This window comes from Mesoplodon densirostris, chromosome 3 (assembly GCF_025265405.1).
Source record: "Mesoplodon densirostris isolate mMesDen1 chromosome 3, mMesDen1 primary haplotype, whole genome shotgun sequence".
NCBI lineage: Eukaryota > Metazoa > Chordata > Mammalia > Artiodactyla > Ziphiidae > Mesoplodon > Mesoplodon densirostris.
Window position 1 is genome coordinate 176171552 of NC_082663.1, and position 15298 is coordinate 176186849.

Genomic DNA, 15298 nt, shown 5'->3' on the forward strand with positions numbered 1-15298 from the left:
CCCCACAGAGACCTAAAAGAGGATACTGCAACCACAATGCCAAGAAAAGCAAGGGTTTCACAATACTTTTGGGATGCTAAAAAAAAAGCACACAAAAACTATGCTGCATAGTTTTCAAAAATTCTGATATCCAAATGCACATCTGGAAGGTGGGCTGGGAATACCTCAATTAAGTGCCAAGAAAACCGAGTGTGATGCTGGGTCGGGGAAGGGACTGGAGACACACCAGAGCAGGTGGGGATGATGCTAGTTAAGACCCTAAAGTGTTGGTTCTCAAATCAAACAGAGGAAAGAGGTGAAAACATCTAACTTGGAGCTTTCCTTTGTTCTGAAAGCATCACCAAAACCATTTCTGACCTATTTGAAAAGGCACAGCTCTCAAGTATATGATAAGCCTGAGTGATTTGAGATTCAGATGGCAAGTACTAAGGAAAATGGTCTGAAATTATTTTTATTTACAAACAAATAGGTAGTCACTAGTGAGCTGAAACCGGCAGTCGCTCTATGTGGTGCATCATGGCAACGCACCATGGGTGTGTTGAGTTTGTGACTTTAGAGGTCTTGCGCACAGACTGTTTTGACGATCACTCACCTGCATGCCAGACTGAGCAGCCCTTCTCTGCTAGGGGAGAGGTTCTAGTGCTTCTGAGCATCAAGGCATCTTCTAAAAACTCGATCTTCTTGCTGAACTGCACTTCCAAAATGGGGATAACCTCCGGCATCTTGGCAGATATCAAACGATAAGCTATATCTGGCTTCCCAATGAACCGCTGGCGGATGCTAATTTCATAAGGTGTATGAACCTTGATGTCATCTACTTCTTCTCTTTCAAATCTGTGCATGAGCAAAGAATCTGAGTGGTGGATTTCCAACCCAGAAACAAGGACGGTGAGCCTTCCTGGTTTAACATGAGATTCTGTTCTTTGGGAAATAACAGCAGGAATTTTGATCACTATCCCTTCTTTTCCAAAAGCTTTGGAAGTAGCCATTGAGACGTCCCACTTGGGCTTTGTTTCTGATGGCATCTTCCAAAGCTTGAAGCTAAAGGGCCACCAAGAAGGAGACTCCAGTTCTGTCAGCAGCCTGAAAAAGCAAACAAAACACAGAAAGTAGTCAATCAGTTAATTTTTTTTTTTGAAAACTGTTTTGACTTTTATAAAGAATGTTACCATTTTATACTTTTCTTTTCCACAAGCACTCCATGAAGTAGAAAAAGCAGGAATTATTATCTCCACATTTTAGAAAAGAAAACTGAGGCTAAGAGCAGTGGGACATTTGCCTACAGATACAAAACTAACCAGAAGGTAGACACACAACAAAAACACACATCTTGTGACTAGAATATTGCTCTTTTCACACTTGACCTGGGGTAATTTTGACCAAAATAAATCCTGATCATAATCTCTAGAGAGCTGTCTAATAGAACTTTCTTCAGTAATCTGTATTGCCTAATCCAGTAATGGGGACATGTGGCTACTGGGCACCTGAAATGTAGCTAATGCAATGATGAATTGAATTTTAAACTTAATTTTAATGTGGCTAGTGGCTACCATATTGGACAACTCTAAATTAACCACTAATAATATCCAGAGATACATCTAAAAAGCCAATAAGAGGGGAAAACAGTGGAAGCAGGAAAGGAAAAGCAAAGGAACAAAGATCAAATGGAATAAACAGAAAACAAATAACAAGATGGCAGAATTATCACAACCATATTAGTAATCATACTAAATGTAAGTGGACTAAATTCTCTAATTAAAAGGCAGATTGTCAGCCTTTAAAGGCAGATGGTCAGTCTATAACAAGACACAGTTATATCTTGTTGACAAGAAGCAATGTGAAATATAAAGATACAGATACACTGAAAGTAAAGGGATTGGAAAAGTAAAGTAAAAAGATATCATGCCAAAAGTAAACTTTAAGACAAGGAGTGTTACTGGGGAAAAAGAGGGACAATGCATAATAATAAGAGGATGAATCCAAAAGAGAGACTTAATGATAGTAAATATGCGTGCATCTAATAACAGAACTTCAAAATTCATTAAGCAAAAACTGGCAAACCTAAAGGAAGAAATAGATTTTAACAAACTGCTCTCCACAATTGATACACCAAGAAGACAAAAGTAATTAATAAGAATATAGAAATTTTGAACAACACAATTCAACCATCTCAAACCTGACTGATATTTACAGAAACATCATCCAAATGCTGAATGCACTCTGTTAAGTATATTCAGAATGTAAACAATAACAACAAAAAGATTATATATAACAGAGTGGTCAACATGGCAGAGAAGAAACACCTGGAGCTCACCTCCTCCCACAGGTACACCAAAATTACAACTACTTACAGAGGAACTAATGATGAGAAGGACCTGAAGACTAGAAGAAAAAATTTTCCACAACTAAAGTTATCAAGAAGGGACTACAATGAGATGGATAGGAGGGGCGGAGACACAGTATAGTTAAGACCCACATCCCCAGGTAGGTGACATACAAAAGGGAGGACAATCACAATTGCAGAGGTTCTCCCCAAGGAGTGATGGGTCCAAGCCCCACACTGGGCTCCCCAGCCCAGTATTACACCAGAAGATAAGCCCCCATAACATCTGACTTTGAAGGCCAGCGGGACTTACATAAGACAGAGCTAGAGGGCTGTAGGAAACAGAAACTCTGCTCTTAAACAACACAAGCAAAATCTCACATGCTCTTAGACCCAGCACAGAGGGAGTAATCTGAAAGAAGCCTAGGTCAGTCCCACTTGTTGAACTTGAAGAAGCCTGCCAGAGAGGCAGGAGGCCACCAGAACTCCCCCTGGGGATACAGATGCTGGTGGCAGCCATTTATGGGAGCCATTTAGGTTCTACCAGGAGGACACTGGTGCTGGCAAGGGCCATTTTGGTGTCTAGACTATCTGCATCGGGACACGGTCCCACCCACCAGCAGGTTGGCCACAGTCCTGGGACCTCCCACACTGACAAGCCAGTTACGTGAGGAAATGACCCTGACTACCAGCAGGCTGAGACCAGTCCTGGACCCACGGCCCTGTAGTCAGCCACACAAGGACCTGGCACCACCCACCAATGGACTGGAACCAGCCCTGGGACCTCAGGCCCTACAACCAACCATACTGGGACCCAGCTCACCCAGAAACAGGCTGGCACCAGCCCCAGGAGTTTCAAGGTCTTTGCTCCACATACTAGCAAGCCGGTACCAGTACTGGGACTTGCCAGCACCTGCAGACAGCAGTCCAAGGCCCCCCAGGCCCTAGAGTCAACTGCACCGGGACCAGGTACCACCCACCAGCAGGCTGAGATAAGCCTCAGAAAACCCCAGGGCCACTCAGTTGGCTGCTCTGGGACCTAGCCTTGCTCACCAGTGGCCAACAGCCTCTGCATGAGGCAAGGCCTGGTAGCCAACTGGGACAGGGATAGCCCTGCCCACCAACATGCCCACAGGGGCATCACTTGATCATAAAACTCTGGTGCTGCTGGGCACCATAGGATGTCTCCTACACAAGCCTACTTCTCCAAGATCAAAAACGTAACCAACCGATCTATCCTGGGGCTTCCGGGTAAGATGGCGGAAGAGTAAGACGCGGAGATCACCTTCCTCCCCACAGATACACCAGAAATACAGCTACACGTGCAACAACTCCTACAGAACAACTACTGAACGCTGGCAGAAGACCCCAGACCTCCCAAAAGGCAAGAAACTCCCCACATACCTGGGTAGGGCAAAGCAGAGAGATTCCCGCAGAGAGGAGCGGTGCCGAGCGGCACTCACCAGCCCGAGAGGCTTGTCTGCTCCCCCGCCAGGGCGGGCGGCGCTGGAGCTGAGGCTCGGGCTTCGGTCAGAGCGCAGGGAGAGGACTGGGACTGGCGGCGAGAACTCAGCCTGAAGGGGGCTAATGTGCCACAGCTAGCCGGGAGGGAGTCCGGGAAAACTCTGGAGCTGCCGAAGAGGCAGGAGACTTTTTCTTCCCTCTTGGTTTCCTGGTGCGCGAGGAGAGGGGATTAAGAACGCCGCGTAAAGGAGCTCCAGAGACGGGCGCGAGTCGCGGCTGAAAGCGCGGAGCCCAGAGACGGGCGTGGGACGCTGGGGCTGCTGCTGCCGCCGCCAAGAAGCCTGTGTGCGAGCGCAGGACACTGTCCACACCGCCCTTCCGGGAGCCTGTGCAGCCTGCCACTGCCGGGGTCCCGGGATCCAGGGGCGGCTTCCCTGGGAGAACGCACGGCGCGCCCCGGACTGGTGCAACATCACGCCGACCTCTGCCGCTGCAGGCACGCCCCGCACTCCGTGCCCCTCCCTCCCGCCCGGCCTGAGTGAGCCAGAGTCCCCGAAGAGGCTGCTCCTTTAACCCTGTCCTGTCTGAGCGAAGAACAGACGCCCTCCGGCGACCTACACGCAGAGGCGGGGCCAAATCCAAAGCTGAGACCCAGGAGCTGTGAGAACAAAGAAGAGAAAGGGAAACCTCTCCCAGCAGCCTCAGAAGCAGCGGATTAAAGCTCCACAATCAACTTCATGTACCCTGCATCTGTGGAATACATGAATAGACAACAAATCATCCCAAATTGAGGAGCCAGGAGTCAGTGCTGTGCCTCTGAGGTGGGAGAGCGAACTTCAGGACACTGGTCCACAAGAGACCTCCCAGCTCCACATAATATCAAACGGCGAAAATCTTCCAGAGATCTCCATCTCAACACCAGCACCCAGCTTCACTCAACGACCAGCAAGCTACAGTGCTGGACACCCTATGCCAAACAACTAGCAAGACAGGAACACAACACCACCCATTAGCAGAGAGGCTGCCTCAAATCATAAAAAGTCCGCAAACACCCCAAAACACACCACCAGACGTGGACCTGCCCACCAGAAAGACAAGATCCAGCCTCATCCACCAGAACACAGGCAGTAGTCCCCTCCACCAAGAAGCCTACACAACCCACTAAACCAACCTTAGCCACTGGGGACAGACACCAAAAACAACGGGAACTACGAACCTGCAGCCTGCAAAGAGGAGACCCCAAACACAGTAACATAAGCAAAATGAGAAGACAGAAAAACACACAGCAGGAGAAGGAGAAAGATAAAAACCCACCAGACCTAACAAATGAAGAGGTAATAGGCAGTCTATCTGAAAAAGAATTCAGAATAATGATGGTAAAGATGATCCAAAATCTTGGAAATAGAATAGACAAAATGCAAGAAACAGTTAACAAGGACCTAGAAGAACTAAAGACGAATCAAGCATGGATTAAAAACACAATAAATGAAATAAAAAATACTCTAGATGGGATCAATAGCAGAATAACTGAGGCAGAAGAACGGATAAGTGAGGTGGAAGATAAAATAGTGGAAATAACTGCTGCACAGCAAAATAAAGAAAAAAGAATGAAAAGAACAGAGGACAGTCTCAGAGACCTCTGGGACAACATTAAACGCACCAACATTCGAATTATAGGGGTTCCAGAAGAAGAAGAGAAAAAGAAAGGGACTGAGAAAATATTTGAAGAGATTATAGTTGAAAACTTCCCTAATATGGGAAAGGAAATAGATAATCAAGTCCAGGAGGCACAGAGAGTCCCATACAGAATAAATCCAAGGAGAAATACACCAAGACACATATTAATCAAACTGTCAAAAATTAAACACAAAGAAATCATATTAAAAGCAGCAAGGCAAAAACAACAAATAACACACAAGGGAATCCCCATCAGGATAACAGCTGATCTCTCAGCAGAAACTCTACAAGCCAGAAGGGAGTGGCAGGACATAATTAAAGTGATGAAGGAGAAAAACCTGCAACCAAGATTACTCTACCCAGCAAGGATCTCATTCAGATTTGATGGAGAAATTAAAACGTTTACAGACAAGCAAAAGCTGAGAGAGTTCAGCACCACCAAACCAGCTTTACAACAAATGCTAAAGGAACTTCTCTAGGCAAGAAACACAACAGAAGGAAAAGAACTACAATAACGAACCCAAAACAATTAAGAAAATGGGAATAGGAACATACATATCAATAATTACCTTAAATGTAAATGGACTAAATGCTCCCACCAAAAGACACAGACTGGCTGAATGGATACAAAAACAAGACCCATATATATGCTGTCTACAAGAGACCCACTTCAGACCTAGAGATACATACAGACTGAAAGTAAGGGGATGGAAAAAGATATTCCATGCAAATGGAAACCAAAAGAAAGCTGGAGTAGCAATTCTCATATCAGACAAAATAGACTTTAAAATAAAGACTACTAGAAGAGACAAAGAAGGACACTACATAATGATCAAGGGATCAATCCAAGAAGAAGATATAACAATTGTAAATATTTATGCACCAAACATAGGAGCACCTCAATACATAAGGGAAATATTAACAGCCATAAAAGGAGAAATCGACAGTAACACAATCATAGTAGGGGACTTTAACACCCCACTTTCACCAATGGACAGGTCATCCAAAATGAAAATAAATAAGGAAACACAAGCTTTAAATGATACATTAAACAAGATGGACTTAATTGATATTTATAGGACATTCCATCCAAAAACAACAGAATACACATTTTTCTCAAGTGCTCATGGAACATTCTCCAGGATAGATCATATCTTGGGTCACAAATCAAGCCTTGGTAAATTTAAGAAAATTGAAATTGTATCAAGTATCTTTTCCGACCACAATGCTATGAGACTAGATATCAATTACAGGAAAAAAGCTGTAAGACATACAAACACATGGAGGCTAAACAATACACTACTTAATAACGAAGTGATCACTGAAGAAATCAAAGAGGAAATTAAAAAATACCTAGAAACAAATGACAATGGAGACACGACGACCCAAAACCTATGGGATGCAGCAAAAGCAGTTCTAAGAGGGAAGTTTATGGCAATACAATCACACCTTAAGAAACAGGAAATATCTCGAATAAACAACCTAACCTTGCACCTAAAGCAATTAGAGAAAGAAGAACAAAAACATCCCAAAGTTAGCAGAAGGAAAGAAATCATAAAAATCAGATCAGAAATAAATGAAAAAGAAATGAAGGAAACGATAGCAAAGATCAATAAAACTAAAAGCTGGTTCTTTGAGAAGATAAACAAAATTGATAAACCATTAGCCAGACTCATCAAGAAAAAAAGGGAGAAGACTCAAATCAATAGAATTAGAAATGAAAAAGGAGAAGTAACAACTGACACTGCAGAAATACAAAAGATCATGAGAGATTACTATAAGCAACTCTATGCCAATAAAATGGACAACCTGGAAGAAATGGACAAATTCTTAGAAATGCACAACCTGCCAAGACTGACTCAGGAAGAAATAGAAAATATGAATAGACCAATCACAAGCACTGAAATTGAAACTGTGATTAAAAATCTTCCAACAAACAAAAGCCCAGGACCAGATGGCTTCACAGGCGAATTCTATCAAGCATTTAGAGAAGAGCTAACATCTATCCTTCTCAAACTCTTCCAAAATATAGCAGAGGGAGGAACACTCCCAAACTCATTCTACGAGGCCACCATCACCTTGATACCAAAACCAGACAAGGATGTCACAAAGAAAGAAAACTACAGGCCAATATCACTGATGAACATAGATGCAAAAATCCTCAACAAAATACTAGCAAACAGAATCCAACAGCACATTAAAAGGATCATACACCATGATCAAGTGGGGTTTATTCCAGGAATGCAAGGATTCTTCAATATACGCAAATCAATCAATGTGATACACCATATTAACAAGTTGAAGGAGAAAAACCATATGATCATCTCAATAGATGCAGAGAAAGCTTTTGACAAAATTCAACACCCATTTATGATAAAAACCCTGCAGAAAGTAGGCATAGAGGGAACTTTCCTCAACATAATAAAGGCCATATATGACAAACCCACAGCCAGCATCGTCCTCAATGGTGAAAAACTGAAACCATTTCCACTAAGATCAGGAACAAGACAAGGTTGCCCACTCTCACCACTCTTATTCAACATAGTTTTGGAAGTTTTAGCCACAGCAATCAGAGAAGAAAAGGAAATAAAAGGAATCCAAATGGGAAAAGAAGAAGTAAAGCTGTCACTGTTTGCAGATGACATGATACTATACATAGAGAATCCTAAAGATGCTACCAGAAAACTACTAGAGCTAATCAATGAATTTGGTAAAGTTGCAGGATACAAAATTAATGCACAGAAATCTCTGGCATTCCTATATACTAATGATGAAAAATCTCAAAGTGAAATCAAGGAAACACTCCCATTTACCATTGCAACAAAAAGAATAAAATATCTAGGAATAAACCTACCTAAGGAGACAAAAGACCTGTATGCAGAAAATTATAAGACACTGATGAAAGAAATTAAAGATGATACAAATAGATGGAGAGATGTACCATGTTCTTGGATTGGAAGAATCAACATTGTGAAAATGACTCTACTACCCAAAGCAATCTACAGATTCAATGCAATCCCTATCAAACTACCAATGGCATTTTTCACAGAACTAGAACAAAAAATTTCACAATTTGTATGGAAACACAAAAGACCCCGAATAGCCAAAGCAATCTTGAGAACGAAAAATGGAGCTGGAGGAATCAGGCTCCCTGACTTCAGACTATACTACAAAGCTACAGTAATCAAGACAGTATGGTACTGGCACAAAAACAGAAAGATAGATCAATGGAACAGGATAGAAAGCCCAGAGATAAACCCACGGACATATGGTCACCTTATCTTTGATAAAGGAGGCAGGAATGTACAGTGGAGAAAGGACAGTCTCTTCAATAAGTGGTGCTGGGAAAACTGGACAGGGACATGTAAAAGTATGAGATTAGATCACTCCCTAACACCATACACAAAAATTAGCTCAAAATGGATTAAAGACCTAAATGTAAGGCCAGACACTATCAAACTCCTAGAGGAAAACATAGGCAGAACACTCTATGACATAAATCACAGCAAGATCCTTTTTGACCCATCTCCTAGAGAAATGGAAATAAAGACAAAAATAAACACATGGGACCTAATGAAACTTCAAAGCTTTTGCACAGCAAAGGAAACCATAAACAAGACCAAAAGACAACCCTCAGAATGGGAGAAAATATTTGCAAATGAAGCAACTGACAAAGGATTAATCTCCAAAATTTATAAGCAGCTCATGCAGCTCAATAGCAAAAAAACAAACAACCCAATCCAAAAATGGGCAGAAGACCTAAATAGACATTTCTCCACAGAAGATATACAGACAGCCAACAAACACATGAAAGGATGCTCAACATCTTTACTCATTAGAGAAATGCAAATCAAAACTACAATGAGATATCATCTCACACCAGTCAGAATGGCCATCATCAAAAAATCTAGAAACAATAAATGCTGGAGAGGGTGTGGAAAAAAGGGAACACTCTTGCACTGCTGGTGGGAATGTGAATTGGTACAGCCACTATGGAGAACAGTATGGAGGTTCCTTAAAAAACTACAAATAGAACTACCATATGACCCAGCAATCCCACTATTGGGCATATACCCTGAGAAAACCATAATTCAAAAAGAGACATGTACCAAAATGTTCATAGCAGCCCTATTTACAATAGCCCAGAGATGGAAACAACCTAAGTGTCCATCATCGGATGAATGGATAAAGAAGATGTGGCACATATATACAATGGAATATTACTCAGCCATAAAAAGAAATGAAATTGAGCTATTTGTAATGAGGTGGATGGACCTAGAGTCTGTCATACAGAGTGAAGTAAGTCAGAAAGAGAAAGACAAATACTGTATGCTGACACATATATATGGAATTTAAGAAAAAAATGTCATCAAGAACATAGGGGTAAGACAGGAATAAAGACACAGACCTACTAGAGCATGGACTTGAGGATATGGGGAGGGGGAAGGGTAAGCTGTGACAAAGTGAAAGAGCGGCATGGACATATATACACTACCAAATGTAAGGTAGAGAGCTAGTGGGAAGCAGCCGCATAGCACAGGGAGATCAGCTCGGTTCTTTGTGACCGCCTGGAGGGGTGGGATAGGGAGGGTGGGAGGGAGACGCAAAAGGGAGGGGATATGGGAACATATGTATATGTATAACTGATTAAATTTGTAAAATAAAAAAAAAAAAAAAAAAAAAAACGTAACCAACCTAACTAATTCATAGAAATAAACACAGAAAATTAGGTAAACAAAAGGAGGTGACAAAGGAGCACGTTCCAAACGAAGGAAAAGATAAAATCCCAGGAGAAGAACTAAGTGAAGTGGAGATAAGCAACCTACCCGGTAAAGAGTTCAAGGTAATGATCATAAAGAAGCTCAACAAACTCAGGGAAAGAATGAATGGCCACAGTGAGAAACTTAAGAAGAGATAGAAAATATAAAGAAGAACCAAATAGTAACTGAAACTAAAAAATACACTAGAAGGAATCAACAGATTAGATGATACAGAGGAACAGACAGGTGATCTGGAAGATAGAGTAGTTGAAATCACCCAAGTTGAACAGAAAAAAGAAAGAGAAATTTTTAAAAATGAGGACAGTTTAAGATAACTCTAGTCTCATACCACAGTACTATGAGACAAGAAATCAACTATAAGAAAAAAAACTGCAAAAAACCACAAACACATGGAGGCTAAACAATATGCTAGTAAAACCCAATGGCGTCATAGAAGAAATCAGAGGAAATAAAAAAATACTTGGAGACAAAAGAAAATGGAAACATACAATCCAAAATCTGTAAGACACAGCAAAAGCAGTGCTAAGAAGGAAATTTATAGTGATATATGCCTACCTCAGGAAACAAGAAAAATCTAAAATACAACCTAACCTTACATCTGAAGGAGGTAGAAATGAAAAACAAACAAAACCCAAAGTTAGAAGGAAAGAAGTCATAAATATCAGAGTGGAAATTAATGAAATAGAGACTAAAAAAACTATAGAAAAGATCAATGAAACTTAGAGCTGGTTCTTTGAAAAGATAAATCTTTAGCCAGACTCATCAAGGAAAAAAAGAGAGAGGACCCAAATAAACAAAATCAGAAATGAAAAAGAAGTTACAAATGAAACGTCAGAAATACAGAGGACTGTAAGAGATTGCTACAAACAATTACATGTCAATAAGACAGACAATCTAGAAGAAATGGATAAATTCCTAGAAATGTACAATCTTCCAAGATTGAGTCAGGAAGAAATACGAACAAACTAATTATAATTATTAATTTAAAAACTCCCAACAAACAAAAGTCCAGGACCAGTGGGCTTCACAGGTGAATTCCACAGAACATTTAAAAAGGAACTAATGCCTATCCTTCTCAAAGTATTCCAAAAAATTAAACAGGAAAGAATGCTTCCCAACTCATTCTACAAAGCCAGCATCACCTTGATACCAAACCAGACAGACACTACAAAAAAAGAAAATTACAGGCAAATATCACTGATGAGCATAGAAGCAAAAATCCTCCACAAAATATCTGCAAAGCAAATTCAACAATACATTAAAAGGACGACACGCCATGATCAGGTGGGATCTATCCCAGGGATGCAAGAATGGTTCAATATCTGCATAGCAATCAATGTGATACACCACATTAACAAACTGAAGAATAAGAATTATATGATCTCAAAAGACACAGAAAAAGCTTCTGATAAAATTCATCATCGATTTATGATAAAAATGTTCAACACTGGGTCTAGAGGGAACATACCTCAACATAATAAACACCACATATGACAAACCTACAGCCAACATCATACTCAACAGTGAAAAGCTGAAAGCATTTTCTTTAAGATCAGGAATAAGACAAAAATGCCCACTCTTGCTACTTTTATGCAACATAGTATTGGAAGTCCTAGTCATAGCAATTAGACAAGAAAGAGAAATAAAAGGAATCCAGATTGGAAATGAAAAATTAAAACTGTCACTGTTTGTAAATGTCACGATACTATATGTAGAAAATCCAAAAGATGCCACCAAAAAACTACTAGAACTCATCAATGAATTCAGTAAAATTTCAGGATACAAGATTAATATGCAGAAATCTGTTGCATTTCTATACACTAATAAAACTATCAGAGAAATTAAAAAATAATCCCATTAACAATTACATCAAAAAGAATGAAATACCTAGGAATAAATCTAACTAAGGCAGTTAAAGACCTATATTTGGAAAACTATAAGACACTGATGAAAGAAATCAAAGGTGACAAAAACAAATGGAAAGATACCATGCTCATGGATTGGAAGAATTAATATTATTAAAATGATCATACTATCCAAGGTAATCTACAGATTCAAAGCAATTCTTATCAAAATACCAATGGCATTTTTCACAAAACTAGAAAAAAAATCCTAAAATTTGTATGGAAACACAAAAGACGCAGAATAGCCAAAGCAATCCTGAGAAAGAAGAACAAAGTGGGAGGTATCATGCTCTGATTTCAAACTATACTACAAAGCTACAGTAATCAAAAAAGTAAGATACTGGCACAAAAACAGACACAAAGATCAATGGAACAGAACAGACAGCCCAGAAATGAAGTCACACTTATATGGTCCATTAATCTACAATAAAGAAGGCAAGAATATACAACCCGGAAAAGACAGCCTCTTCAAAAAATAGTGTTGGGAAAACTGGACAGCTACATGCAAAAGAATCAAACTGGACTACTTTCTCACACCATACACAAAAATAGACTCAAAATGGATTAAAGAGTTAAATTTAAGACCTGAAACCATAAAACTCCTATAAGAAAACACAGGCAGTACACGCTTTGACATCAGTCTTAGCAATATTTTTTGGATATGTCTCCGCAGGCAAGGGAAACATAAGAAAAATAAGACACTTGCAAACAATATACATGTACAGGGTTACTATCTAAAATATACAAAGACCTCATACAATTCAACATGAAAAAAAACTAAATAACCCAATTAAAAAAATGGGCAGAGGACCTGAACAGGCATTTTTTCCAAAGAAGACATACAGATGGCCAACATACACATGAAAAGATGCTCAATATCACTAATTATCAGGGAAATGCAAATCAAAATTACAATGAGATATCACTTCACATCTGTCAGTTGGCTGTTATCAAAAAGACAACAAATAAGAAATGCTGGCAAAGAAATGGATAAAGGGGAACTCTGGAACACCGTTGGTGGGAATGTAAAAAAGAAAACTATGGAAAACATTATGGACATTCCTCAAAAAATTAAAACTAGAACTACCATGAGTTCCAGCAATTCCACTCCTGGGTATTTTTCTGAGGAAAACAAAAACACTAATTCAAAAAGATATATGCACCTCTATTTTCAATGAAGCATTAATCACAATAGCCAAACTACAGAAGCAACCTAAGTGCCCACTGACAGATGAATGCATAAATATGTAGTATATATATATACATATATATATATATATATATATATATATATATATATACATAATGGAAACCATAAAAAAGATTGAAATCTTGCCATCTGCAACAACATGGATGGACTTGAAGGGTACTATGCAATGTGAAGTAAGTCAGAGAAAGCCAAATACTGTATGATTTCACTCATATGTGGAATCTAAAACAAAACAAATGAACAAACATAACAAATCAGAAACAGAGTCAAAGATACAGAGAACAAGCAGGTGGTTGCCAGAAGGGAGAGGAGGATGAGTAAAACAGGTAAGGAAGATTAAGAGGTACAAAGTTCCAGGCACAAAATAAATGAGTCAAAGGGATGAAATTCAGCATGGGGAATATAGTCAATAATAATGTAATATCTTTGAATGGTGACAGACAGTAACTAGACTTATCGTGGTGATTGTTTTGTAATGTACAGAAATTTCAAAACACTTATGTTGTGCACCTGGAACTAATATAGTGCTGTAGGTAAATTACACTTCAAAAACTGATACAGATGAACTTATTTACAAAACAGAAACAGCGTCACAGACAAAAGAGAACAAATTTATGGTTACCTAAGGGGAAGGTGGGGTGGATAGATTAGGAATTTGGGATTAAAAGATATACTCTACCATATATAAAACAGATAACCAACAAAGACCTACTGTATAGCACAGGGAACTATATTCAGCATCTTGTAATAACCTATAATGGAAAAGAATCTGGAAAAGAATACATATACACATATATATGTATAACTGAATCACTTTGCTGTACAACTGAAACACTGTAGATCAATTATACGTCAATTAAAATAAATAAAAATCTTTAAAAAGAAAAAAAAAGAAACAAACTAATAAAAAAAGGAGATCAGTTTTGTGGTTACTGGAGGTGGAGACTGGGGGAAGGGGAAATTGGATGAAGGTAGTCAAAAGGTACAAACTTCCAATAATAAGATTAAATACTAGGGATGTAATGTATACAACATGATTAATTTAATTAACACTGACGTATGTTATACATGAAAGTTGACAAGAGAGTAAATCCTGAAAGTTCTTATTCCAAGGAAAAAAAATTTTTTCTGTTCTATTTTGTATCTATCAGAGACAATGGATGTTCACTAAACTTACTGTGGTAATCATTTCATAATGTATATAAGTCAAATCATTATACTGGACCTCAATCTTACACAGTATGGTAGGGCAGTTATATATCAATAAAACGGTAAGAAAAAAAGAGTATAACAAGTCTCAATAAATTTCAAGTATTGAAATAATATAGAGCATATCCTTTGTCCTCAAAGAAATGAAACTAGAAATCAATAACAAAAAGTTAACTAGAAAATCCTCAAATATTTGGAAACTAAACCCAATTCTAAAATAAAGGAACTTAGAAAATATTTGAAGTGAATGAAACTAAAAACATGATACACAAAAAAACAGAGGGATGCAAATAGAGAAGTCATAAGAGGGAAATTCATCTCTCTCAATGCATGTAATTGGAAAACTTCTTAGGAATGTTTAAAATCAGCGATCTAATTCTCTACCTCAAAAAGTTACAGATTGTACCCACAGTAAGTAGAAGAAAGGAAAAGTAGGAATCAATGAAATGGGGGCTTCCCTGGTGGCACAGTGGTTAAGAATCTGCCTGCCAAGGCAGGTTTGAACTCTGGTCTGGGAAGATCCCACATGCTGCGGAGCAACTATGCCTGCGTGCGCCACAACTACTGAGCCTGCGCTCTGGAGCCCATGAGCCACAACTATTGAGCCCATGTGCCACAACTACTGAAGCCCACGCGCCTAGAGCCCGTGCTCTGCAACAAGACAAGCCACCACAATGAGAAGCCCACACACCGCAATGAAGAGTAGCTCCTGTTCGCTGCAACTAGAGAA

At 39.5% G+C, this 15298-nt stretch overlaps 1 protein-coding gene across 8 annotated transcripts in view; it reads right to left on the minus strand.

Annotated features, from left to right (window-relative positions):
• Positions 1–15298, minus strand: part of SNAP47 (synaptosome associated protein 47) — a 103171-nt gene that overhangs the window by 60591 nt on the left and 27282 nt on the right. For all 8 annotated transcript variants that reach the window (XR_009531521.1, XR_009531525.1, XR_009531524.1 and 5 more), the window contains one exon: positions 593–1083. Coding sequence is in view for 2 of the 8 variants with exons in the window: in XM_060095010.1 (XP_059950993.1) it covers positions 593–1083 (491 nt within the window). In the remaining 6 variants the exon portion in view is untranslated. The remainder of the gene's footprint in view (positions 1–592; positions 1084–15298) is intronic.